The 27,755-nt window shown below is 35.1% G+C and overlaps 3 protein-coding genes across 6 annotated transcripts; 2 read left to right on the top strand and 1 right to left on the bottom strand.

The window, feature by feature from the left end:
• The first annotated feature begins 6 nt into the window (after window positions 1–6).
• Window positions 7–9,768, top strand: LOC132047195 (protein farnesyltransferase subunit beta). Of its 4 annotated transcripts, none has more exons than XM_059438143.1 (14): window positions 7–186; window positions 280–366; window positions 1,402–1,507; window positions 2,312–2,347; window positions 2,929–3,011; window positions 3,090–3,143; window positions 3,677–3,728; window positions 4,453–4,517; window positions 5,930–5,986; window positions 6,138–6,210; window positions 7,290–7,376; window positions 7,464–7,638; window positions 8,245–8,372; window positions 9,489–9,768. In XM_059438143.1, exons 1-14 carry the CDS (start codon window positions 74–76, stop codon window positions 9,723–9,725), a joined length of 1,353 nt encoding a protein of 450 aa, XP_059294126.1. In that variant the 5' UTR covers window positions 7–73; the 3' UTR covers window positions 9,726–9,768. The 4 variants fall into 4 exon arrangements, with proteins under 4 accessions (XP_059294126.1, XP_059294127.1, XP_059294124.1 ...); XM_059438144.1 differs by having other exon boundaries at window positions 7–177; XM_059438141.1 differs by having other exon boundaries at window positions 2,929–3,143.
• Window positions 9,769–10,526: 758 nt separating this feature from the next.
• LOC132047196 (CASP-like protein 4A3) lies at window positions 10,527–14,539 on the top strand. Its single transcript, XM_059438145.1, has 3 exons — window positions 10,527–11,675; window positions 11,998–12,133; window positions 14,073–14,539. The coding sequence occupies exons 1-3, from the start codon at window positions 10,729–10,731 to the stop codon at window positions 14,259–14,261; spliced, it is 1,272 nt and encodes a 423-aa protein (XP_059294128.1). The 5' UTR covers window positions 10,527–10,728; the 3' UTR covers window positions 14,262–14,539.
• A 5,751-nt stretch (window positions 14,540–20,290) lies between these two features.
• LOC132048389 (RNA exonuclease 4-like) lies at window positions 20,291–23,653 on the bottom strand. Its single transcript, XM_059439294.1, has 7 exons — window positions 23,408–23,653; window positions 23,160–23,311; window positions 22,931–23,061; window positions 22,393–22,604; window positions 21,864–22,070; window positions 21,603–21,683; window positions 20,291–21,490 (listed from the first exon to the last, which is right to left on the bottom strand). Exons 1-7 carry the CDS (start codon window positions 23,440–23,442, stop codon window positions 21,247–21,249), a joined length of 1,062 nt encoding a protein of 353 aa, XP_059295277.1. The 5' UTR covers window positions 23,443–23,653; the 3' UTR covers window positions 20,291–21,246.
• Between the last annotated feature and the right edge of the window lie 4,102 nt (window positions 23,654–27,755).

Below are 27,755 nucleotides of genomic sequence, written 5' to 3' on the forward strand. Positions count from 1 at the left end.
TAAACTAGTGTTGATTTAGCGCTGACGATAACTTCACTCAAAGTAGCAATCAGTTATAGTGAGAAAAAAAAAAATGGAGTCAAGAAGAGTAACAAAGACGCTAGAAGATCAACGGATGGTGGAGCGTCAAGTTAGGGGGATATACGATTATTTCTACAGTATTCCCCCAAACTCCCAGTCCGTCATGTTAGCTCTCAACCTTTTTCAATTTCTAGGGTTCTTAAAATTCCTTTATTGATGGACTTATTTTGTGCTGATTTATTGTTTCTTATGATAAAGCTTAGAGCTTCAACGTGACAAGCACTTCGATTTTCTTACACGTGGTCTCCGAAAACTTGGTCCTTTGTTCTCCGTTTTGGATGCCAAGTAAGCCTTAATTGATGTGCTTATGGGATTTTTTTAATCAAAATAACTGAAATTATTTCTTATTATGACCTTAGTGTGCTTTATAAGGAAATTCTTTAGTATTGGAATGGAATTCACTTGAATGAAGTAGTAGCTCAGTTAATGTAGTTGATCTTAACTAATTTGGGATTTAGGCTAGTTGATTGATTGAATGGCCTCTAGGTAGAACGCTGTTTGCGAGATCCAGTGTTAGTGAGAGAGTTGAGATTGAGCTTTCACTAGTAGAAGAATTTATAGTAAAGGGAGGAAAGAGCTAAACAAGCTAGCGTGGATGAATATGTGACCTTCAAATAATGCTCTCACCAAGCACCCAAGGGTCTGACCTAGTGGTCGGTGAAGTGGGTTGGGAAACATGAGGTTTCAGGTTCAAATTCTAGTGGAGGCAAAGAACCAAGTGATTTCTTCTCATATGTCCAGGCATTGGTGATAAAGTTACCTAGTACCTCTGCTGGTGGGAGGTAGCACGTACCTCGTAGTTGAGGTGAGCGCCGGACACCACACCATGGTCACCAAGAAGAGAAAAAAATAAAGCTCTCACCAATATTTAGTTACATAAAACCTAGTAGGATTGTTTATAAGTTCATATTGAGAAATATTGTTGGTGGAGGACGCAGTGAGGTTATTTGTTCTTTTCTTTTTCTTATGGGTGATCACGATGGTGTTCAGCCAACTCACTCATATCTTGACTAATCGATTGGTACATGTTATCTCTCACTAGCAAATCTGCTGTTCGCCATGGGAAGAAATCACTGATCTCCCATTCCCAATGTCCATTCCAGCTTCATTAGGCCATACCCTTGGGTCCCCCTTTCCCATATCACACCACCTTAATGTAAAAATTTGAACGATATGTTTATCAAGGTGGGATCTTGGCCTCTATTCTAGTCCGATGGAATATTGGCTGTGATATCCTTGTACTACTAACTGACGTGGGAGCAAAGGTTATTTTGTTATCATCAGCTATTACTTGTGCCTTACTTAAGTTTTTCTTTCTAGTCGACCATGGCTTTGCTACTGGATACTTCATTCAATCACTCTGTTGGGAGAATCTGTTGATGCCGGACTGGAAAATGATTCAATTGACTTTCTGACCCGTTGCCAGGTTTGTTCATTTTGGATTCTGTTGTTTAAACTATTAAGTTCATCTGTCAATCACTCAATCAAGAGTATGGTTTGGCTTGGCCAAGATAAAACTCAAGTAACTTAGATTATTATAACTTCTAACTATAGCATTATAAAGTATTGGAAGAAATGCTGATCATCTGTTTTGCAATTATCAGTCTTGAGTGAAAATGGACTTTTGAATTATAGCTAGTTTTTGGCATAGCATCTTGGATCTGAGGGGAGCATACTGACTAAACTGGTTGAAGTCAACGTAGTTGTCCCATGGAAGCCTGAGCTGTTTATATTATAATCTTTTAGCAAACTATATCATAATATAGAACTTTTCTGCATTCCGGCTTATGAATAATTCCTGGAATGAAGCATGATGTGTTATGTAGAATTTCTTGCCGGTGCTTAAAAAATGTATCCATAAAGAGTTAGATATCAATGTACGTGATTGATTGTGTTTGGTGGTGACTTATTTCATAATGATGCATGGAGAAAAGATTCCTTAGTGGTATTTGATACTAGTCATAGAAATTTGATATACATGATGATGAGAATGTTACCCAAATAATTGTTATTACCATATTGCTTGTTATATTACAATTTAATGTATTTGTATCTTTCTTGACTGTTATTTATGATATGGTTTGTCATTCCGCCTTTTCAGAATACTGGTGTAACTGCCTTTTTTTTTTCTCCCCCTCTTGCGCGTAATTTCACCTAATTTTCTTTTAGACTTCTTGCACAATAAAATGCGAGAAGATTTAGTTTCATGTGTTGTTTGCCATTCTCACAGGATAAAGATGGAGGCTATGCCGGTGGACCTGGTCAGGTAAGTCAAATTCTCCCACTCCACTCTTAGTGCCATTAAGTCAGATTTGTGTCAGCTGCTTGTGCTCATTTTCACCTTGAGATTGATTCTGTGAAGTCTTCATTTGTTTTTGGCATACAGTATGCTTGAACGTCCACATTTAATTAATTAATCCATATTTTGACTATCTTACCTTCAAAATCTTACAATTCCGAATTATCACTATGTTAGTTTTGTCTTCTGGAAATGATGGTCGATTTGAATATTGTAAGTTTGTTAACTCTAAAATATAATTATGTTAGAGGACTTATAATAAAAAGATAATTCTTTTAAAAAAAGTTAACAGTTTAAAAAAAAAAAAAAAAAAAAAGAAGATAATTCTATTAGAGGGAAATAGTCATCTGACTTGATAAATTTGCATTTAACTATTGGCCTCGTTCCTCGTTCTTTTCTAAGTTAGCTTGAACTCTTTTTCTGTTTCTTTTAGAGTCACAAATTTATAGTTACAAGCTCTCTTTATTATAGTCAACCTGTTTATTTTAGACAGTTCTTGTGCTTCCTATCATTAAGATTCTTTGAAGTAATTGTATTGCTTTTTTCAGATGCCTCATCTTGCAACTACTTACGCTGCTGTCAATTCACTCATAACTTTGGGCAGCCCTAAAGCCCTGTCATCAATCAATAGGTGCACAAGCTATTCTATGTTCTTACTGGTGCCTTATCTATCATTCACTCCTGTTAACATTGATCTAATGATGTACAGAGAAAAATTGCATGCATTTTTGCTGCGGATGAAAGACCCAAGTGGTGGCTTCAGGTATGATATTTTTCTACTTGTGTACCTTATTTGATCAGCTCCGCAAAAGAATGTCTTCCCTTATATCTCATTCCTAGTCTGCTGTTTCTATCCCCTGTTCCTAGTACTGAGTACCAGAAATTATTATGGTCTTTAAAATCTAGGTGCTTTTCTTTCTATTTGTAACTTCATTTATTCATTTTAAATTGCCATCTCTCAATTGTATGTACTCGTGCTTCCATTGGTACCGATTCTCCTGATTAATCCTTCCTGCTAATGCTGGTCTGTTTTCACTTCTTCCGAGGGGAACAACACTTTTGGATGAACTAGTGTAATACTTGACACTTCCATCCTGATCTGCAAATATACAAAATGTGTGTGAGTGTGTGTCTGCATTCTTGAGTCCGTAGATCCAAATGTATTTAACAATCAATTTCATCAGATGATGAGACATCACTTGTCTCTTGCATTTTGTTTCAATATTCAAATACCATCAACGATGACTTGCCACTTTCCATCTTTGCTAATGTTCAGACTTCATATATTTTGTGCAGGATGCATGATGGTGGAGAACTAGATGTTCGTGCCTGTTATACTGCCATTTCTGTAAGTGTGATCCCCTTGGCAACATGTGCCAATTTGTTCTATGATTAAGCATATGAATTCTGATGATGTCTTCATTATATTTATTGCGCTTGGATGGAGATTTCTGAGACAAGCTTAAGAATAAATATAAAAAATTGATGGCTGAATCATGCGAGCTACAAATGTGAAAATTCTGCGTGAAATTCGCAGCCCCCGCAGCAAACATTCAAGTCATACCTCGTCTACTCCTACAACAACTATGCGTCAACCGTAGCAACCCCTTTGGTTTGGCTATATGAAATCCGATTTGAGTGAAAAAATCTGACTAGTCCCGAACATGCCTCTCCCAAGCCCGGCAAAGCAAGAGAGTTGCGGTAGGTTGACAACTAGCCGAAAACTTGTCAATTCATGATGAATCCTCACCATACCTTATACCTCGTCCACTCCTACTGAAGAAAATTGGATCTAGTTGAAGTACTCCGCGAAATATCTTCCTGTTCTTATCGAGGGTCAATATGCTGAAACATGGCTTAGTTTTTGAAAATAAAATTTGATTTAAATATACCCCAAGATTCATCTGAAAAGCAATCAAAGCCTCCTGATGCATGCATCTCTTGCAAATTGTACTGTGAATGCTTGCTTACATACACATTCTCGCATGTTACATTCACAAGTTTGGTATTTTTCTTCTTAATTGTCTTTGGAATAATGTGCTTTCATGTTAATTGATACATTAGTTTTTTAGGTTGCAAGTATATTAAACATTGTGGATGATGAGCTGATTCATGGTGTTGGAAATTTCATCCTAAGGTTGGTTTGAGCCACGACCTCATCTACTACAGCTCATTCACCTTTCTCTTTATCTGTACCATATTTCATATTTATTGCCTTACAGTTTATAGATAATACTTTTATTTTTTTATTTTAATTAAGCTGTAATTTCCCTTTTTGATTTATTGATGTAGTTGTCTTCTAAGAAAATGACATGATAGATGATGTAACATATAGAACTAAAAAGCATGGCAGAAATTTCGAAGTGTTAGAGGAGTGCAATCTGACCAAAAGATACTTATCAGAATGAAAGGCAAGTTGTATAAAGAATGGTTGCGTGAGTAGCGATAATATATTTGAGTGATTGTTTCTGAAAAACCAACATATCCACTAGTTAACTATTGATGAATTATAGATGTTAAGATGGATATGCGGTCATACAAGTTTAAATCAGATTAGAAATGATCACCTCCAATGCAACAAGATAGCACACATAGAAGATATAATGAGAGAAGGTTGGTTGAAATGGTTTAATCATGTTTACATAAACCTTCAAATGTACCGGTCCTTAGGTATGATACCGAAATAATTAAAGGTGCTTTGAAGGGAACGAGGTAGATTCAAATCAAGACCTACAATCACCCAAAATCCACTATTTCAATTAGTTGAGAGAAAAAGGATTAGTGTGTTGTTGTACTTACATTAGGTCTTGTGTTTGCCAGAAGTCCTTATGTTTGGTATGATAAATATGTTGGCAGAGCAAGTCTGATATCTTAAGAACATCGAATATATCCTAAAGAAAATTGTTGATTATTGGGGATGACCCGAAGAAATGGATTTGGAGGATTCATATAACTGAGATCAACTAGTTGTAATTGATGCTAGTTGATTTGATTGATATTCACTGATTAGTTGTCAGTGCATGGTGGATAGTTAATTATAATTTGTATGTACTAAATGCATGACAGAAGCTGGTGCTTTAGATGCATTGAGGATTCCCATTGATATTCAATCCCGATGGTAAAAGAAGCAAATTTCCAAGTATCATCTCAGAACGATGATATGTTTGATATTCATGACTCTGAGTTGATGACAGCTGCCATTCATCAGGGATTAAAATATGAGATATAGGTGATGTTTCCTAATTATTACCATCTGAAAAAGTTGAAAGTCCTCATTGAAATAACAATAATGAAGGAAATATTATTTATTTCTAGTTTGTTCTCATTCTTGTTCTCTCAAGTTTTTGGTTAAATTCCAGTCTCATCATAAGAATCATGAGCTAGGATAAAGAAGGTTTATTCTTAGTTAGTGTCAAAAGTACAAGATAAGAAGCGGGTGGAAGCTCTTTCTTTTTCCTTAGTGCTTCTCATTTTTTGTTTAAATTCATCATAAGAATGTATCTGCTTGGATAAGCCTTTCCTAAGCTGTTCGCCCATTTTTTGCTTCAGTTGTCAGACTTATGAAGGTGGAATTGCTGGCGAACCAGGTGCTGAAGCTCACGGTGGGTAAGTCTCACCTGGGAGATATGCTCATCTTTTTCAATCTAGTTTTACTCTTTTTCTTATAGCTCTCTTTCAACGTTAGTTGTCATAGTAGAACTATAAGTTCTCAGCTTATGCTGTTACTGAAACCCTTAACATATAACTCATTTTCTAGGTATACTTTCTGTGGGTTGGCCGCAATGATTCTGATCAACGAAGTGAACCGATTGGACTTACCAAGATTAATTGTAAGTTGCTTTGCTGTTGGGGACCGATAGATGTTGCTAAGTTAATCATGTGTGTATCTTTTATTGATTTCCATCTGGTTTACAGGCCTGTAGCAATCCTTCACTGTCATGAAATGGACTATTAGCATATTATTTTTTTACGCGCCTTCATGACTGATCAAATGAAACTGAAACTAGAAAAGTATCTAGTACAATGGTTGTAGTTTAGTTCATCTTCACAAACGTTCAAAATGCTCTTTTATTACTTCTCATAACAATAAAAGGAGAACAAAAAGAAAGTAAGATGAGCTGACTCTCAGTCTCAGCTGGCAATTGAAGAATAGAGAAGTATTTTAGTATTGCAACTACTGAGTCAACAACAACAACATGCTTAGTGTAATCCCACAAGTTGTGACTACTGGGTACATGAGATTATTATAGTACTTAAGGTGGAAAAAACCACTATTCCAAAAAATAAAAAAAGTTGTTTGTTTTACATGGGCTGTTTTGTTTCTACAGATACAAATATTGGGTATTTAGGAATCAAAAGTGAAAATAAAAAGGAAAGAAGATTGATGCACTGGAAAAGTAAACATATGGAAAAAATGAATTGGATGTTAAACAGCTGGAATAACATGCAGCGTTTTGGTGGTTGTCCCTTATCGGGGACGCTGGAGTATAAAACTTTTGAATGCATCTTATTACCATTATATGGCAGATAGGAAGACATCTAAGAATCTAGGACTGAACTTCTGCCCTTTAATTTTGGTTTTGACCTTGGTTTGACCTCAGTGGTCCATTTTGTAGCAGCTGCAGGGGATCCATTTACCAGGATCTGCTGCTGCATTCCTGGATGGTTGGGGTTCGATTATAAATCAATATATTAGTTCCTTTTTCCTTCTAACTATCTTTCAATAGTAGTACTTCTATGTGACTTTCTCTCAGTCTCTTTACTTCTCATAGTAGTTTCCTTCAGTTGCCTTTTTTATGACTATTCCGAAGTTGAGTTCTATCGAGTTGTTGGTGAAGTGAAGTTACTTAAATTTGGTTCATCTGACAGTATTAATGGGTATGAGATGCGTTGTGATTATGTATCTTAGGATTGGGTGGTATTTAGACAAGGAGTCGAAGGTGGATTCCAAGGCAGGACAAATAAATTAGTCGATGGCTGCTATTCCTTTTGGCAGGTGACTACCAGTTGTACCTTTTTGTCCTGAACTCTTCCATTTCCAGTTTTAAGTATTGCTGAGTTAGATTTTACTTTGATTGACCAGGGCGCGGTAGCTTTTCTTATACAAAGATTAAATTTGGTAGTCCATGAACAACTAGGGCTGTCAAATGACCTTGGTACAGAAAGTGATGATTCTTCAGAGTCAGAGTTATCTGATGAAGAAGAGCACTTGGAAGGGACGTCCTCTCATGTTCAGGAGATTTGCCCTCCACAAGAAGGTATATCAATTTGAGGAACAATAGTTCAAAAGTCCAAAAAAGAAGTACTTCTGTACGATTCACTGGTCTACCATTTGTTGCGGTGATATTCAAATAAGTCCTTGGATCTGAATTGGAAAAAAGGATATCACGTTATTAGGGAATCCTAGTGGGTGGAATTTTTAATAAGTGAAGGGTGAAAAGAACATACTTCATCTTAAACTGCTTCTCTTGTCACACAATTTGCATTTGGGTTTTATATAAACTTGATATCTCCTAATGGGCAGATAATTAGTGACCTATAGTGCTATCAGCTGGACTTCTCCTTAACTGGGCACCATATGTTTCATGCTCCAAACGATGAGTGCGCATAAGTAGGGATACTCAAATGGGTAGTATGTCCCTTAGCCTGATTCAATCATACATTTGATGGTGTACCGAGATTGTTATCTGAAGATAAATATTAGGAGTTGTCAAGTTTCAATGAAATGCTCTCTAAACAATCTCAGTGTTGAATCACAAATCCTAATGAAATGCTCTCCCAAACAATCTCGGCCCAAACCTTTCTTTTAGCCCTAATCACAATTAACTTTCTAATCACATCTTTTTCATTGTTTTTTGGTGCAGGACAAGAAAATGCTTCTGATACCACAAAGATAGCAGATACTGGATATGAGTTTATCAATCGGCCCATAGCTATGCAGCCTCTCTACGACAGCATGTATCTGCAGCAATATGTTCTTCTCTGCTCCCAGGTGCTTAAATTTTGAGAAAATATATTCTGAAGATCCCTGCTCACTCTACCGTGTCTCTTGGCATTGGTGTATGACTGATGCATATGCCCAGCAGCACAAGCTAGAAAATAAGGGATAAAAAAAAAAAAACTTCAAGAAAGTTTTAATCTTATAAGAAGCTAGGATTTTGTCTATTAAATTCGTAACATCACTGATCTGCATATGAGAAACTGCTTTACTTGAGCATGCTAGGCCCTATATAGCTGAAAAACGAATTAATTATGTAGTATTTTTTTCCTAGTTTCTTCTGAAGATGAAACTTTTGTCTGATTTTGGAACATCATTAATGATTAAAACAAACCTTTTTTGCAAGAACAACTTGAGTATCATTCAGTGTTATCAAAAGCGAAAAGCGCAAAAAAGCTCTAAGGTTAGTTGGGGCTTTAAGCGCAAATAAAGTGCGGGCTTTAGTGAAAAAAAGCGCAATGGTGCAAAATTACAAATATATGTATGTTTAGTTCAAGACTAATAATAGTAAGCATGAATAACAAATATATGGACAAAGAAATTGTAAAAACATTACGATAAAGTGAAATATCAATCATCTAGTGTCACCTCTTCAGAGAGGATCAATGGCAAGGAAAAGTATGTTTTAGAGCCTTGATGACGACACTGAAGCGCCCATAAAGCGTGGCGAAGCACTCAACATGTATTGAGCCTCGCTTCAGGGCTTAAGCACGCCTTTGACAACAGTGGTATCATTTGTTTACTGAGTTTTTTTCTTTCTCCTTTAACATACAAATTCAATAGCCTTTAAAAGGCACGTGTATTCGATATAATGTTCTGTTTGAATTTGTTTTGGTACGTGAACTAATTATTCTTTTAATTGGTGTCAGATTCAAAAGATCTGTTTTACATTCATTTCACAATTAGAATTCTATTTTCATGTGTGGGGAACTTTTTGTTCATTCTTCAAAGGGAAAAAGCATGTTAGTGGGTTTAAATATTCTATATCAGATGCCGCGACTCACCAAGATCATTTTCTGTGTTAGATTCTTTTGGCAGTGTTTTTTCCCTTTCTATTGCTTTTTTGCTTTTATATCTTTTTCAAGATTCTATATCATGCTGTGGATGTAGGTAGATGGAGGTTTCAGAGACAAACCTGGGAAGGGTAGGGACCACTACCATACGTGTTATTGTTTAAGTGGTCTTTCAATTGCTCAGTATAGCTGGACCGACGAAGCTGATTCTCCACCATTACCCAGGGATGTATTTGGTCTTTATTCCAGAAATCTGGTGGAACAGATTCACCCACTCTTCAACATAGAGTTGGATCGGTATTATGAAGCTCGCAAATACTTCTCATGCTTGTGAGAATGTTTCACCACTATAGCTTTTGCGGGAATGTTAGCACCCAGAGTTTTTAGTCATTGGGTTCAGAATAGTTGTAATCAATTATATAATGATGTTTTTGCATTTGTATACGTGATATGGGTCTAGAGTAGTGGGTACTTCTGAACCCGCTAAACCAGCTCTAAATCCGTCTCTGTTTAGTCTGTAATCATCATTGTGGAATCGCAGATATGTGTGTTAAGTGGTTGTGATGTACGACGTTAGAAGGTGGTGATTAGTGATTATAAGCTTCCTAGTTCTTTGATAATTACTACTTATCATGTAATCTAGACTTTCCGCTTCAAAATTTTAAGCAGACCAAAATTCCTTCGATAATCTCTTCATACACAATAAAGAAAAGTGCTTGGTCGCACGCAGTGTGTCCCCTTTGTAGAGTTATACCAAATATAATCTCCTCATTGTAGGTGCTGGGGTAGTGAAATTAGTACTCCCTCCGTTTCGTGGCACCATCTGACTAGTGACAAAGTTTAAATAAAAGATAATTTGTGGTTTACAACAAACTTTAGATATTTATGTGATTATGAGTTATTTTATTAAAGATAAAATGAGAATGCTGATGTTGTTTCTAATTATAAAATGATAACTTTTCTTTTAAGATAGATTGAAAAAAAAGCGTGCCACATAAGGAGTGGCACTTTTGGTATCATTTGCAAGATATATCAATTTTTTTCCCCTGAAAATTACGTAAGATGGCATCATTATTTCATAAGTATTAGTATTTTGGTCAGAGAGAGTACTAGACACGTGAGTAGTGTACTCTTCGTATTTAGTAGTAGTCCTAAACTAAGTAGCTTTCCCAAATTCAGACTGGGAAGTCGAAACCGCCAAAACCATCATTATCGCGTAGACCTCATCTTTCAACTTCCTTTCACTTATTCTATTTTCCGTTTCAATCCATATCACTCTCTTTCTTCATCACCAACAACATACCCAGTGTAATCCCACAAAACACCGTTTCTCCATCATGGATTTGAATCAAACCAGTGCTACTAAGCAGACTTTGCAAAGTGCCATGAAGAACGAACAACACCTTTGCCTGTCCGATTCAGATTCTACCGATTCTGATACAGATAGAGCTATCAAATACTCTTCTCCAGCTCGTTTCCATACTAGCTCCGATTCAGATGATTCCACCAATTCCCAAACACATAAATCTACAAATACCAATTCCACTACTACCGTTAATAAAGATTCTACTAAAGTATCTTCGCCACCGTTGGAATCTCCGGCGAGGTCATTAATTTCCTCCGACTCAGATGATTTTACTAAGTACGAATCAGTTAAAGCTAGTAAGACTAATTCTACTACTACTGCTGTTGTTCATACTACTGTTAATAGAGATTCTACTAAGGTATCTACGCCGCCAGTGGAATATCCGGCGAGGTCGTTGATTCCCTCCGATTCTACAACTGCTACTGTTACTGCTCGTACTACTGTTAATGGAGATTCTACTAAGGTATATTCGCCGCCGGTGGAATCTCCGGCGAGGTCATCTATTTCCTCCGATCAAATATCTCTTCCTCACGAGTGCTTAACTCTAGAGGATAATAATTATAAGCATTTTGCTGCTCCGACGAGGAGTCCACCGGAAATACCACCGGAACCGGAGATTCCAGCGGTGGTAGTGAAGAAGTCTATGAAGGAGGAACAACCACTGGCTTTAGTGAAAGCGGATCTGTTTGTCGGAGATGATGCAGATAGTGTCAAGGAAGGTGGCGACAGTCGCCGGAAAATAAGGCCACCGTTGCCAGTTTTAAGAAAAGCAAAAATGGATGATGAGATGGTAAAGAAAGTGGCTTTAGGTTTTAGGATTTTTGGGTTTTTGTTTTGTTTGGTTTCCTTTTCTGTATTGGCTGCTGATAGGAATAAGGGTTGGGCTCTGGACTCTTTTGAACGTTACATGGAGTTCAGGTTTGTCGCTCTTCTCTTTCCGTTGAATAATTTAAGGGGAACTTACAGAAATGTACCCTTCGGCCGTCTAGTTTACCAAACATGGTCCAAGTATACATACACTTCGGTTGTACAGTTGTGTATATTATATGTATAGGTATGTATACTTTACACACTACCTATATACCGTGTACATATTTTGTAAACTAGATAGCCGAATGATATTTGGCTGTAATTTATTTCTTAGGGCATAAAGTTTCACTCTTTCACAGCAATTAAATGTATTAGGTGGTAGTGGAGTAGTTATGAATGATAATATTGGTAGGTGAATTGCATTTGGCAGGTACTGTATGTCAATGAATGTCATAGGATTTGTGTATTCGGGAGCTCAGGCATTTGATTTGGCCTACCAATCTGCGACGGGCAAGAACATCGTGCAGCACCATTTGCGCTACATTTTTGATTTTGCCCTTGATCAGGTTAGTTGGTTCATCCCATAACCATGTCCCATGAGGTGCTTATACCAAAATAATGAATACAAAATTTGTGTCTTTATACACACATCTTTCATGGTTAAGTGGGTGCAATGACTAACTTTTGTAATGGTTTTAAGCTTTAAGAACTTCTGACTTCTTCTCTTTTTGGACTATTGGAAGTTATGACTTTTATTAAGTACGATATTGAGTCTTGATTAGGAGGAAAATTCATTAATGCTGGTGTTGATTTTGCACTAGCCTAGTGTACCTATTCAATTCTTAGTAAAATGAATAGGAAAAGGGATGGAGAATAATCATATACCCCATAAAAAATGTTTTTCATAAAGTTCACTCAAAAATATTCCCACAGGGTTGGAGGAATTTTCCCTTTATGATCATCTGGGTGTCTATTAATTGCTGATTTTCATTCGCTGGAAAATACTAAAACAGGACCATCAAACTGTAGCAATCACCTTTCTTTTTTAGTGGCATCTCCTTTTGACCCCTATATTTTTAGCCCTTTATGCCTTTCATAAGAACAAGTTCTTTCTTTTTTCATTTATCTTGAGGGAAAATTTCTCCCATTGATCAATATTGACCCCTTATTAAAAATCAATCAAATAGATAGATTGTTGGATTAATGCCAGCCCTTTTTAATCTCAAAGTAAGTAAGCTTGTTGCATACTCCGCACTAGCAGATTGAGTCCTGTGATCAAGTTCCTTCCATGGCTGTTTGTACATATAAACATTCCCTATAGGCTTTGTTTTGGGTACCCTCTGAATTCCGAAAGGCTAGTAAAATGACTAGAACTCCCTTACCGACTAACTGAATCTGTATGAAAGATAGTACAGTAAAAAAATAACATACACTAGGGATTGCAAAGAGGATTTGGCAGATGATAGTTCTTAAACCTTCAGAACCTTCTTTTTCTGTTGGACATCTTAGTGGATTTCGTAATTCTCTTGGGCGCTAAATAGATCTTTAAATGATTTTAACTTATTGAAATATGAATTCAAGTGAATGCTGCTTCTCTTGTTGGATTTACAACTGAGATCCTTTGGCAATTTTTTATCTTTCCATTCTGTTTTCATAATTTGTTTACGAATAGCTAGTTTATTTATTGGTACAATGTATACTTCAGGTTTGGTTAATTTAATTCTAAGAACCAATATTTAACAGTTAAAAGGTTATTTTCTTATGAATTATGGTTTGACAAACTTACCTGCAGCTGTGCATACAAAAAGTGATACAGGCATGATAAGATTAGTTTGATCTTCAAAACGAAGCAATAAGCTATCACAGTTATATATAAAATGTAGGCATACTTTATTTTTTATATTTTACAGTGGATTCAGATGTTTGTTGATTAGCCATGAAATGGACTTTGAAGAGTGCATACTTCTGTTCTAGTTTGGCCATGTCAGTGTATTTGCATTTCTTTGTGCGAAGTTCCTTTTCGTCTGTAAAGTTTTTGCCTTAATATACAACCCTACTGTCTCCTTCCCATAAATCGCCGTCACCTAGTGGTGCCAGAAGAGAGGTCCTGAGGATATACCGGCAAGGGTTCTGTTGAGAGCCAACTGCATAAACTTACGGGTGGAGTTTATTGTATTGATAGATAATCAGCTGTTTCTTTAAAGTTGATATGGAATATCCATGTCTTAGGGACCTGGGTAAGTCTTTAATCGAAGGTCACTACTAAAGAGACAATTTGAGGTCAAATGTTCAAGAACTCTAAAGTTTTCTAAGGTTGAATAAGGAACCAGATCACAATTGATACTTGTTGAGCCAAGCTGGTATTTAGTCCATATGGAGCTTCATTTTCTTTTTGACCAGACTAGAAACAAAAGGCAACTCTTATTTCTTACCTAAACTTGTGGAGCTTGCAGCCTTGCACTGATACTCGTATTTTCTGTTTAATTTACTGTTTTTCTATGACAGGTGGTAACATATCTTCTGATATCAGCATCATCTTCAGCTGCCACTCGCATTGACGATTGGCAGTCAAATTGGGGGAAGGACAAGTTTCCTGATATGGCAAGTGTCTCCGTAGCAATGTCCTTCCTTGCATTTGCGGCTTTGGCCTTCAGCTCCCTCATATCTGGCTATGTACTATGCAACTCCAGATGAACAGTCTTGTGCTATGTTTGACTATTTATTTATCATCCTTGTAAGTTTAATGTAATTGTATGGTATGAAAAATCAGTTGCAGGTTGTTCAGGTGAAACTGAGGTTTCTTGAGAGTTAATTTTATTGTAATGCTCCTTGAACAAGCTTTAGGATGATGTTATGTATGCGTTACACAATTTTCTGCTCTTGTTAGGGAGATCCAATTATGAGAAAGACCAGATGCAATGCAACTTGTGGACAAGTTATCAAGCTATTGAATTGATAAGCCATATTTTTCATCTGTTTTTTCTAAGGCCTTGGGAATACGTAGGCCCGTGGCCTGTCGAGAGCCGTATCTTCACGAAGTGCTTGTTTTTCTTTGTAGTTTCTGTAGACCGCAATCCGGGCAATTTGCAGGAATGCCTCTCATTCGGGGAGGTCATTAATTTTTGCCCCTTAAATTGCTGGTCTTTAATTTTTATCCTTCGCGTAGAAATCCTTGGTAGGAGTCAGGTCTGCGTACACTCTATCCTCCCCAGACCTCACGTTGTGGGATTTCACCTGGTTGTTGTAGAAATCCTGAGGTTTTGGGTTCGAATCCCGGCTCCGGCATAAAATTAAAAAATAATTTCGCAAGATAAGGCTTGAGGAAAGTTATGCCGGATTCGGCATAATTTTATACCTTAAGGCAATTTATAAGGCAGACTTTTATGCCTTAAGGCAACCTCTGCCGGTGACAGCATAAGTTGTCTTAAGCCATAACTAAAGTTATGCCGGATCCAGCATAAGTTGTCTTATAAGGCAAACTTTTAGTTATGTCTTAAGGCAACATGTGCCATATCCGACATAACTTTAGTTATGCCTTAAGGCAACTTATGTCGCATGAGGGAGACTTTTCTCAAAGTCTTGTCTTGCGAAATTATTGCCTGAGTGGGGGTTCGAACTCAAAACCTCAGTATTTTTGGCCACCTTTTCAAACAAAGGACAAAAACTTAAAGACCACCAATTTGAGGGGCAGAATTTAAAGGCCACCCCAAAAAAGGGTAATCCGCAAAAAAAATGTCGCAATCCTGTAATTATCTAGACTTAATATTTCTAAATGCCAACTTATTAGGCTGTCTTGGTACATGTATATAGTCCTTTAAAAATAATCTATCTGGATAATGTTAGATTTGGGTCTAATATTTGCTCGTATATTACTCAATTTTTTATAAACATAATATTAAATTATGGTAGAACGTTTGCAATAACTTTAAATTTATGACTGTGGTTTAAACATTTTCTCCTAAGATTTTTAGTTTGCATAGAATGGATATTTAGACTATCGTTTAAAAGGAGGCACCTACTACCTCCTATCAACACAAGTACCAGGTAATCTTCACCATTAAGGCTTGGACAAATGAGAAGTTTTTTTGTTGCCATTAGAAATTAAACTTGAGACCTTATGATTCTCAGTCACTCTAATGATTGTTAAGCCACATGCTTGAGTTAGCTCCTATCCCATCTCTAAGTTGTTGGCTCGTACCCTTTCTCATTGTTAAATGACAATTTTATAAGAGTGACATAGAAAACGACGCAGAGATTAATTTTCAAATGCCAACGTCCATTAAATTTCTGTAGGACGTTAAGATTTGTTTGGACAACTTGGGTTTCGTGGAAGACTCTGAAGGAGAACCCTTCATAGGACTGGTCTTTAATTTTTGGCCCTCAACTAGCTGTTGTGAGCCAAAGTATCTTTATTCTCTGGTATAGGGAATCTGAAATTCTGGGTTCGCAGCAGAGTTAAAAAAAAAAAATATATATTGCAAGGCAAGGTTTCATAGAAACTATGCCTATTCGGGCAAAGTTACGTAGAAGCTATGTCTAATACAGCATAGTTGTATAGAAATTAAGTTATCCAGTATAAGTTTATAGAAACTGTGTCTATTCGGAAAAAGTTACATAGAACTATGCTTTGCCCGTCATAATTCTATAGAAATTAAGTTATCCAACTGAACTATGTCGAGCAAGGCATAGTTTCTATGTAGTTCTTGCCTTTCTTTTTTTACTCTGCTGGGGTTCAAACCCAGAATATCAGGGATATTTTCGGCCACTTTCTTATTACTTAAAGTGCTGAAGGACAAAAATTAAAGACCAACGAATTTGAGGGACAAAAATGAAAGACCACCCTAAAAGAGGGACAATCGTGCGAATTGCCCAACGTGGTGTGGACTTGGGCCAACAACAAACAAGTCTGGTTAGATCCTTGTTTAACCCGAAAATGGACCACATCAAGGTGGCCCAAAATTGATTAAAAAGGAAAATTTACTTGCCATAGCTACCTCTAAGACTTATTTATGAATAATAACTATCTTATTTTTTATTTAATTTTTGTAGCTTTATTTTTCCAAAATTACATTTCATAACTGGTCCAGTAATTTTTGAAATACATGTACCTCTCTATTCTCTTTCACTACACATTTAAGATTTATCATCTTCTCCAAACCCTAAAATTTTTTTATCTCTCCTCTCTCCCCTTCCCCTCACTGCCGCCTCTCTCCCTTCCTTTCTCTATCTCCGACCTCTCTTCTTTCTCAGCCAAACTTCGTGAGGCAACTGAGCGTTAAAGCTCGTAGAAACTATAGCAACATCGTTGTTGCTGCTTCCTAGTTGAATAACAACCATGACTTTACTTCGTGGCTAAAGCGTCGATGCTTGCCTTAGTTGCTCTGTTGTTGATGATGATGAGGTGGTAGCGATGGTGGTGGAACGACGCCAAATCTGAGAATACACTCAGATCTGGAAAAGAGGGAGCAATTATCATTTCATCATCTTTTTATTTTTTCTTTGTTTGAACAGAGTCCATTAACAAAAAGACCAGCAATGGAGTTATTCCACAAAGCAAAAGCAATACGTTTACAAAGTCATCATGACAAGTATTTAACAGCTGATGAAGATGAAGAATCAGTGACACAAGATCGTAATGGTGCTTCAAAAAATGCAAAATGGTTTGTTGAGTTTGTGGTAAAAACAGACAATGTTATACGTTTAAAAAGTTGTTATGGAAAGTATCTTACTGCTTCAAATCAACCTTTTCTTCTTGGTATGACTGGTAGAAAAGTCTTGCAAACTTTGCCTCAAAGACTTGATTCCTCAATGAGGAGGTTTTTTTTCCAGTTTGTTGTGGTGGTTCGGTAGGGTTTTTGGAGTGGAGCAGGATGGTGGATCGGAAGATCTAAAGGCGGGGGAGGAAGGAGGAGGGTTTTTCCAGTTGTTGTGGTGGTTCGGTAGGGTTTGTGGTTGTGGTGTTTCAGTATATTTCTGTATATTTCAGTATATTTCGCTATATTTTAATGTACTGTTTCAGTATATTTCTATATATTTCAGTGTACTGTTTCAGTATATTTCGCTATATTTCAATGTATTTCTAATTTACAAAACAGTTTCTGATACATTTTATTGTATTCCATTGTATATACGCATACTATAATTTTATATTTCTTAAACAATCAACCATATTTCATTGTATTCCAGTGTATATTTTTCTATATTTGGAAGTATTTCTAAAAGTTTGGAATGGAGTAATTTGGAGAGAGAAACGTGGGTTGTTATGGAACTTCAGCTGTTATGCGTGATATATGGTTGATTTAATTTGACTTACCATTTAAAATGAAAGAAGAGAATATGTTCCATAAATACAACCTATTTTTACTCTACCAAATTTTGTATTTTTGTGTATTTCAAAAACGCGAAATACAACCGAATACAACAAAACTAGCAAAAAACTTTTGAATGGACTGATTTTGATAGAGAGATGTTAGCTGTAATGGAACCTCATGAGGTTTGCGTGAATCATGGAACCATTAATCCAAATTACCATATTGAAAAAGATTTTTATTGCCATAAATATAGCCTTTTTTTAATTCCATGACCATTATGTTTTTCGTATTTGTATTTGTATTTCAAAAACGAGATACAAGTAAATACGGTCAAAAGCAGCTACGAATTGTAAATCTTCAACTTATAGCTATAACTTGTTAGAAGCTGTTAAAAGGTAGTTATTTGTGTAAGTTTTACATTAAAAAAATGGACTGATCTCGACAAATATCCATTTTAGGGCCGCTAATTGCAGTATAACCTGGGACAAGTACGTATATAGCCAATTTTGGGACTCCTATTTAAGATATAGCCGAAGTAATAAATTTTGGTTTAATTTTCTTTTTTAGCTTTTCGTTTTTTGCTTGATTTAATCAAGCTTGAAAGATCAATTTCATGACTCACAATTACAACTTTAATCATCTATTCTAAATTTGATTGATAGCATATAATTTTAAAAAGTAATAACGAAGTAATCGAATCATACAAAGCAAGATCTAAAAGTAAAACCCCAGTCAAACCAAATTTATTTCAATGTGGTATTGGTATAACTTAATTGCTTCAAGTAGAGCAATATTGGAGAGACTGAACCTCTATATTGGAGAGACTGAACCTCTTTTTTCTTTCAGGAAGTGATTAAACAAGTGATCAGAAACCTCTCGTGGAAAAAAAAAGAAGAAAAAAAGAAGAGAAGCCTCCCATTCTCCCTACAGGCAGTTAATTCCATTCTATGTTGATTTGTTCTTCTATATATCTCAAAACAAACAGATCTACTGGAAATTAAAGTTGTAGTTTATCTAAGAGCTTGTGAAAGAAACCATGCAGAAGAACAGATAATTAAGAAATTAAGACACTTACTTTCATGGTGCCTGTCTCTGGAAGATGTATTAATATTGTTGATACACAACTTAAAACATTATTAGGTTGATGTATTTTTTATATGGAACAAAAATCTCATTGTTTTGCCGCCTTGATAAATTCAAAATCAGTGTTTTAAAAGGCGGAGGCGTGAGGAGGGGCGTTTTACATATGCCTCAGCGAGGCGTAAGCCCCATGGGTATTTAATTTTTAGTATTTCATAAAATAATATAATACAGTAAATACTTTTAAATAGGTAAAATTACATAAAAATAAAAGAAAACTGTCAATAAATGAAATATATATATATATATATATAATGCTTGATCCTCAGAAAAAACTAATCAAAGCAATCCATTATACGCCACTTACAACTTGTAATTATATAAACATAATTTTACCAGTATAAACAATACAATGAAATAAAAGTTATTATGAAATGCAAATCAACTATAGCATCTTAACTTTCAAACAATGAAAAAATCACAATTTCATAAAACAATATTGCTATTATACTATTCATTTATCTCAGTATTATAATTAAACCGTAACTCCTTCACGAATAAAAATAAAATTACTCTCAAATAGCGAAATAATAAAATATGATAATTTTGGTACATCGGACAAAAGATCAATGACAATTAAAAATGTACAATTCGGTTATGTATTTTTCAAAGAAATATAAAGTGATATTCACCCTCACGATGTTCTCAAATGTATGCAATACTACGACTTGTTATTTGAGTTACACCCAATCTTCTTATTTGTATAGATGAAAAACTATTACGTATCATTCATTTGTTAAAGAATTATAAGGGTCAACGATTCTAATTAAGGAATTTAACATATAATTAGTGTAAGAACTGTTAGGCACATACAGTCGAGCGCTTGAGGCGTAAGCCTCACAGGAACTAAGCCCCGCACGTGAGCCCCAGGGCGTTTTGCCAGTGCCCCACCCGGGGCGAGACCCGAGACGAGCCCTGAAATTGCCTTTTAAAACACTGTTCAAAATTTTGTTATTTCATCCTTTATTCAGTTGACTTTTTCTGTTTCATTTCAATGTACCTATTTATATGATTCGATAGAAAATTAAAGCACTTGAACTTCATAGTGTGCGTATATGATAAGCATTGACATGATATATCATTGAGGATTCATATAGTTGGATTTGACTCCTCTCCATTTTTTTCAAGTTCTTATTTGGATTAATGACACATGTCATGGTCTAAAATTAATGATTTAGATTTAATTAACTAAAACAAAACTCTAACCATAGTTAGAATAATTAATTACATCTATATATTTGCTCCAAAAATATATTTTTACAATCCCATAATTCCAGATCTACCTTATATCTTTCCTAAATCTATTAAAAACTTTTATTTCTTTCCTTCAGTAAACTTTTGTCGTGCCTTAAATATTTTTATGTCTATCCTTTTTTCTCTTCATAATATTGATTTTTCTAATTGAATTTGAAAGGGCCACAACTCCTGTAAGGCGATAGAGTAACAGAAAGTTGAGTGCTTAAATTTAATTTGCTCGTACTACTAAAAATATATTAGGCCAAACTTTTTATTTTTATTTGGCAAATATTGTTTTACAAAGTTCTTTAATTATATCATCATAATTCATAGGTTGGAGTTTACTTCTAATTTTCCATCTTCGAATGAGAAGGTGAGTATATACCTATGAGATAAGCTTCAATATCGAGGGATAGAAAAAAAGTAGCCAAAAAAAAAAAAAACAACAACAACAACGATTCACCGCAAAAATTTATTCATGCCAAGAAAGAAAAGTTTTAATATATTTAGAAAAAATATAATGCAGATTTAAAATTGTGGGATTGTAAAAATATATTTTGGGAGCAAATAAATGGAAGTAATTAATTATTCTAACTGTGGTTAGAGTTTTTACTTTAGTTAATTAAATCTAGGCTATTAATTTTAACCGTGACATGTGTCAAAACAAGAACTTGGAAAAAATGAAGAGAAGAGAATTGGAGAGGAGTCGGATCCCATATAGTTGATCCCAATTTTTTAGGACGAAAGATATACTTATATATTATGCATCGACATAAAAGAGTCGTACTCCCTCATTTAGCAACTAATTAAAATCATTTTTATTTCAACTGTAATTCTTACAATAGCAAGTAGGCATACAAAACTACTAAATTTTCTTCATGATGAATATCATTTGAATCCTCGATATCTACTAATAAGAATCCACAACACATATCGAATATTGTCACTTTATCTCTATCTTTTTTTTTTTTCCTTCCGTCATTCGTCTCCAATTAATAATCTTGTGAGTCCAAACACCAACAATAATAATCACACCTTGATAAATCCAACAGTTGCTCTGAAGTCATCCTCTCAAGCTCATTTTGCCTCCAAGATGCTAAGTTATTTTTATTTTGCAGATCAGTAGCAAGAGGGTAGTTCTCTTTTTTGTGAAATTGTGATTTCATTCTCATGTACAGCTTCATTGTGGCCACGCAGTCTTCATAGGGATCTTGTACTCCACTTTGTATATCATACCTACACAATTTTATTTTTTCCATCAATATTTATATTCTAAAACTTGCAACAAATTAAATAATACTAATGGGGGTCAAGAAAATTAAGGATAAAGTTAAGTTGATGCAATTACCCGAGGTAAGCTTTGGTCAAGTACTTGAGGGAGTTGCTGAGCTTGCTTGTTTTCATCAGTGGTGGATATTTTGCAGTATCCCTTCAGACCAAAATAAGGTTGAACAAATGTTAGTACGTTCATCTATAGTAACAAAAATAAATAGAGTACCAGTTAATTTTATGGGTGTGGCTGCTGAATTTTATCTAATATAGCCCTAAGGTGATAAAAATATTTTGATAAAAATTATTTTTTGTCACGTTAAAGGAACTATAAATTTACCTCATCTTTATTGGTGGATACTCCATCTCTAAGCATTTAAGGTCATGATCCAAACCATGGCCAACAAGAATCCTAGACCTTCCGCCTTTAGAACGAATTTGCCATATGGGTTCCCCATTGCAGAGAAACTCTTGAATTTTTCTTGACACATTCCTTGATGGCATTGCATCCCTCAAATATTCTGGTCTTATGCCCGTGGTTTCATACCTATAGACATGCATACTTGTGGTCAGAGTTTAAGTTAGATATATATATACTGAGGTCACTTTTTTTCACAGTCTCATAGGACTTCACGATGGGCCGTGAATATAAAAAAGTGAACATGCTTTGAAATCTTTAGTAAAACTCAGTTGTGTATTTTTGAGTTTAAATTTTATGTATTTACAAATGTAAAGAATATTTACTCAATAAGTATTACCTGATAACATAGTAACTAATTAACATGTTATAATCAAGATTAAAATTTATTAATACTGTGAAGATCTTTTACGTACGCTTCTAACTAATGTATATAAATTAAATCCTTTACCTGTAGCTAGTGACAGGAAGGTTTGGTTTGACATATGATTGAAAGAGGATCCTTTCATGTTCATCAATGAGACAGACCCTTGCACAAAGATCTAGAGACCCATCGCTGCCACCACCAACCATTTTGCAGGCAAGGGCAACCACTCTTCCTCGGCTGTTATCAATTCTTAGTTCATCTCGAATTCCCATATTAGCCATGCGATAAATCAATCCCTGCAAAAAGAACCAACATCATTTTATGCATTATTACTAATGAATACTTTTTTAAGACAAAATTCAATAATTAAGATATAGTCATACATTTCAATATGATATCAAAGTTGGAGTAGATTTTGGATTTGTGTCTTGTTATCACGAAGAATTTTTGCGTTTTGACTCATCAAAAAGATTCAGCACGTGCAGGGCATATCGAAGAAATATTAGTTAAGTACTAATGAAAAGTGTTTTCTCTTTAACTGTTTAAACTTTTAAAAGAGTTGGTCAAACAATTCAGAATAGATGAGTAATTTGATTTATCATAGTTAGAATTAATTGCGTACATTATTATTTGGACGTGGGTGGCATGATTCTCTATGAGCCCGTACAGCATTCCTGCTACCAAGGATTGTCAAACAAATATCACATCCTCGGTCCTTGAAAATTCTTTCACATTCTGCCTTTGGAAGTGGCCCTGGTCATATGAATTATAACGCAAAATCAAATTAGAAATATGACCAATAAAAAGGTATGCCACTAGAATTTATTTTTGAGAAAGATTTGGGTAGGTACCAATAAGGTGCTCCCTTAAAGATTCAAAAGAGCGGCAGTGCTTTTTGCAAACACCACACATGGGCTCATGAACTGAATGATAAGATGTTCTCATGTGTTCCACTAAGTGCTCCTTTTTGTTGAACTGCCTATAGCAAGCTGCACACTTGTTCCTGCACCCCATGAATTGTACTTGTTCGTGAGTCCAACTACAATTTGAAAAGAAAAAAAAAAAACAAAAACAAAACTGCCATATTAACAATGAGTACCTGAGAGTCTCGGAAGACTCATATCTGTGATCCATGATAGTTAGAGTTGTAGGTGATGCTTCAAGGTCTAAAGTAGCTAGTCTTGAGTAGAGAGAAGAGATGGCTTAGAAGATTTGAGGAAGAAGGTGAGGGTCTCGAGCTATTTATACAAGTCTTTGAAGATGAAATCATTTTGAATGCACTCTTGGTGTTACTCAAGTTCTCGAAAATAATTATGTTACAAAAGCCTCCTAAATTTCACTTTAAGATTACTAAACTGTTTATCTGATCCAGACAGGTTATATATGAAACAAACAGAAAGTGAAAGCATTTGTGTTAATCCAAATGCTTCGGGTCCACACTTGGTCTACTAGAATATCTCTCGTTTTAATTATTGAAAGTACTATATGTATGTCCCAGAATCAAAGCGCCCGCACACACAGATGCGGACTGAGACATAATATAACTGAATAATTAAAGGGAAAAGTGTATTTTCTCTAATATCTTAAGATTCTAAAGTGATCACAAAATTTAAAATGGTTCTAGGATTGGACGGATGGAAGAAAAGGGCAGCCCGATGCACAAAGCATCCCACGTTAGTAGGGTCCGGGAAAAGGCCGCGGCTCAAGAAGTGTGATGTAAGTAGAATCTAAGCAAGCAAGATTGGGCTAAATTCGGACAAATCAAAATGACTCGCCCAACAATTACTTGGGCTAAGATGGATTAGATTAGGATCGGCTAAACAATGTATCATAGCCCAACTTGCCCAACTTTTACCAAGTTTTAATTTCTTTGTTTGGTTTGTTAAAATTTGTTTGATTAATACCATACAAAATTGATAAAACTCCTTTTTCTTTATCAAACAAGAGAAATAATTTTTTAGAAAGTAGATAAGATTTTTCAGAGGTCACCAAATTAGTTTAGCTTTTAGATAAGTTGAGTTGGATGATCAAAATGGACTAAGCTAATAAACGAGCGAGTCATTAACTCGCACAAACTCAAACACGATAGGCAGGTCATATTTTATTGGGTTGATTTTGCAACCTCTACATTGTACTAAATCACGAGGTCTTGAGTTCAAATCTTACCCAAATCTTTTACACATGTTTGACCCTTCCTTCACAAAAAAAAAAAAAAAAGGGCCGCAAGTGAGGGGATTATTGTGGGAATATTGTCAAGTTGCAGCAGCAGGTTGTGTAGGTAAAGGTGACTGCTGCAAATCACTCTCTTATTTACACATGCACACAAGGACACTTTTCTTTAGACTGTATAGTAGTACGGGACTACTGATAGTAGTCCCTCAGTCCCGATTTATGTGGCACTTTTCGCTTTTCGAGAGTTAATTTAACTAAATTTTGAAGCTAAATTAGATTAGATTAACTTAATATTTTAAGATTAAAATTTGTATATTTTAAAACTACATGAAAAGTATTATAATTTGCAACTTATCTCATATCAATTTGGTGAAAAAATATATCTTATAATGTTGGTCAAAGTTCATACATTTTAAATATCGGGAAACGAAAAGTGCCACATAAATTGGGATAGAGGGAGTAATATTAATGCTTTACTGATCCTTTTCATCTTCAAATTAGCCTTATGTTCTTCATATATATTTCACTACGGAAATAAAAATTATAAATCTTCGGATTAAATCCTTTCACAGCGTCAAATTTAATTTTAATATATGTTGCATGCAGCAGTAGGTGGTGAACAAACTAGCCTAGTTATGTGGAGAAGAAAACTGTTTAATTTGCTGAAAGATTTGATAAAAAGTCGGAATATTATAAGCTTTCAGCCCATGCACGTTTTAGAATGCAGTGCGACTTTTGGAAAAGCGAAAGAGGTTGTAGCACGAAAAGTCTAGTGATTTTGAAAGTGGTTACTCACTCAATTTTCAATCAAGTGTACCGTTTAGTCTTTTGTAGTATGTGTTCCCGTACATAGTATTATACTAATTTTAGAGAATATATAAATAAAATACCTAGTTTTATGGCGAGACCATGTGTTCACGTGCTCCAAAAATACGCCTAAATTCGCCACTGGTTGTAGCCAAGGTATTCTCTCTGCTAATAGCTAATCCTAGAGTTTAATTGCTAATCCTAGAGTTTACCATCTTTTCTCTGCTAATTCCTAATTGCTAACAACCCACTGATGGAGCCAGCCAAAAATTTATATGACGAGATGCCATTTTTCTAGAATAATTCTTCTGTCAAGGGAATTCAACAGTATAAATATAATTAGAAAAATTGATTTTTATTCTATTTGCTAATGTAACTTTTCAACGAATGGGATTCAATTACAACCTTCCTCCAACTTAACTCCTACGCTGTCAGCACCCTTGAGTTGAATGACCGATACAATTTACAAGACCAAAAATGCGAAGAAGAGGAGAAAGGGACGTTAATTAGTATGATATTGCTATGAGTTTAAGTAGTATGCATTCAGTGGTGTAAAATTTATTAAGTTTTCTTGATAAACATTAGAGTAATTAATAATTTTGTAAAAATTAAATTAACCTGCTATAACATAGTATAATTTATTTTATGTATTAATGATTCAGAACTGTAAAGAATATTTTTAAAGTGTCGACTGTCGAGTCTTGACTTGGACAGTTGTTATTCAACGATAATATCTTTGACCAAAACTTCCATAACATATCACCTTTTCAGACCCACCAATACATTCCCATTCAAAGAATATTTCAATTTATTCCGAGACCCACTTATTGGGACCAATTCATTCCTAGCTCCCTTCCCTTGAACCTTCCGTCTTTACTCAAACTTCTACATTCTTGCTTTTGTTCTCCAATTATAGAGCCCGTTTGGATTGAGCATTGTACAACATATGTTCGTTTCTAAAACTTTTAGTGTTTAGTTGATTTGAAAGTTATTTTTATGTCTTAAAATAAGCCCAAAAATTAATTGGACCAGTTACTTAAATTTATCCAAAGAAATTTATAAGTTATTTCCACTTATGTTTTTTTTTAAGCCCATCCAAACAGGCTCATAAAGACATATAGCCTAGTACTCCCTCCGTTCACTTTTACCTGTTCACTTTTGACTTTGCACGCCCTTAAAAATTAATAAATAAAGTGTGTATTTTACTATAATAACCATATAAATTGGTGTATAGTCTCATTGGATTTGGAGAATATTTTGGAAACGAGTAATTACTGTTAAGTAAAACAAGAAAGAAAATTTTGTCTTTTCTCGATATGCTAAAGTGGACTAATAAAATGAAAATTTATTTTTAATATGATAAGCAAGTAAAAGTAAACGGAGAGAGTAGAAGTTAAAATTATGCTTGTTTAATTTCAGGAGGGAGCCGAGGCCAAAGCGTCAAAAGGTAATTTCAATTTTGGCATATAGACCAATTCTTATTGGCTAGTAATTTTTTATACACAATTCGACAGTACATAAGTTGAGTCCTTCATGTGTCTATCCGGTAGAATGCCGCGCAGGATAGTGGCGTTTGAGTACAATATTAGGGATTTTAATTTATAATTCTTCCTGTCTTATTTATTAATTAATTGTTTTTAATTTTCTTTTTGTGGTTATTGTAATCTTGTGATGGTCCTAGTCACACAATTCTTATATTTAGTGGAAGCTTAGTTAAGTAAATAAAAGTTTGTCCTATCAGATAAATTAGCTTTTACATGATCGCACAATACGTGTTATCAAAGCATATATAGGTCTTGTGTTCGACTTTTCGAGAGTCTCACCTCCATGAAACCATTAGCAAAAGTAATTTTCACGAGACAAGTTGAGGACATAATTTAATAAACAAAGTGTGATCTCATTTACTTTATTTCTTTTTTATTATTGATCCATTAGAAAAGATTTAAGTACGTCATGTACACATATAATGTAAAAATTCTTTTGTTATACTATCTATATAATTGACTACCGATCAGTGTGTGACCAGGGGCGGAGCTAGTCCTTCGGGCGTGGGTCGGCTGAATCCAGTAACTTTGATCCAAACTATATATTTGTATTTAGTTTTTTATCAAATAGGTAGAAATTGTAAATTTAAAACACAATAACTTTAAAATATTAGAACCTCGAACCCACAAGTTTCAAATTCTGCCTGTGCCTCTGTGTGTGACACGCGGAAACAAAGCAAAACCTCGATCATGTTGAATTAAGAAAGCAACAAAGCTAAGGTGAATAACGAATATGAATATGCGAAGGACCCTTTAGTCTCTGCAATTAAGCAGGGTGATAAAGTCCAAAAAACTAAAAGCCACAGAGTGAGAATGAAACTTTCTTAGACATGGTATCTCTCATTGCTCCGTCTTTTTTCTTCTTTTTCTCATATGAGCAAAGCTCCAACACCAAAAGATGGTGTCAAAAAGTTTGAAAGTATA

This window comes from Lycium ferocissimum, chromosome 2, assembly GCF_029784015.1.
Source record: "Lycium ferocissimum isolate CSIRO_LF1 chromosome 2, AGI_CSIRO_Lferr_CH_V1, whole genome shotgun sequence".
Taxonomy (NCBI): Eukaryota; Viridiplantae; Streptophyta; class Magnoliopsida; order Solanales; family Solanaceae; genus Lycium; species Lycium ferocissimum.

Coding starts and splice junctions, on each gene's coding strand:
- LOC132048389 (XM_059439294.1), bottom strand. CDS start 23,442: ATGGATCACAGATATGAGTCTTCCGAGACTCTCAG. Junction 21,684..21,863: donor TATCCACCAATAAAGATGAG/GTAAATTTATAG, acceptor TTTGGTCTGAAG/GGATACTGCAAAATATCCAC. Junction 21,491..21,602: donor TTGACCAAAGCTTACCTCGG/GTAATTGCATCA, acceptor AAAATTGTGTAG/GTATGATATACAAAGTGGAG.
- LOC132047195 (XM_059438141.1), top strand. CDS start 74: ATGGAGTCAAGAAGAGTAACAAAGACGCTAGAAGATCAACGGATGGTG. Junction 7,377..7,463: donor GCTGCTATTCCTTTTGGCAG/GTGACTACCAGT, acceptor TTGATTGACCAG/GGCGCGGTAGCTTTTCTTAT. Junction 7,639..8,244: donor GATTTGCCCTCCACAAGAAG/GTATATCAATTT, acceptor TTTTTGGTGCAG/GACAAGAAAATGCTTCTGAT.
- LOC132047196 (XM_059438145.1), top strand. CDS start 10,729: ATGGATTTGAATCAAACCAGTGCTACTAAGCAGACTTTGCAAAGTGCC. Junction 11,676..11,997: donor GAACGTTACATGGAGTTCAG/GTTTGTCGCTCT, acceptor TGCATTTGGCAG/GTACTGTATGTCAATGAATG. Junction 12,134..14,072: donor TTGATTTTGCCCTTGATCAG/GTTAGTTGGTTC, acceptor TTTCTATGACAG/GTGGTAACATATCTTCTGAT.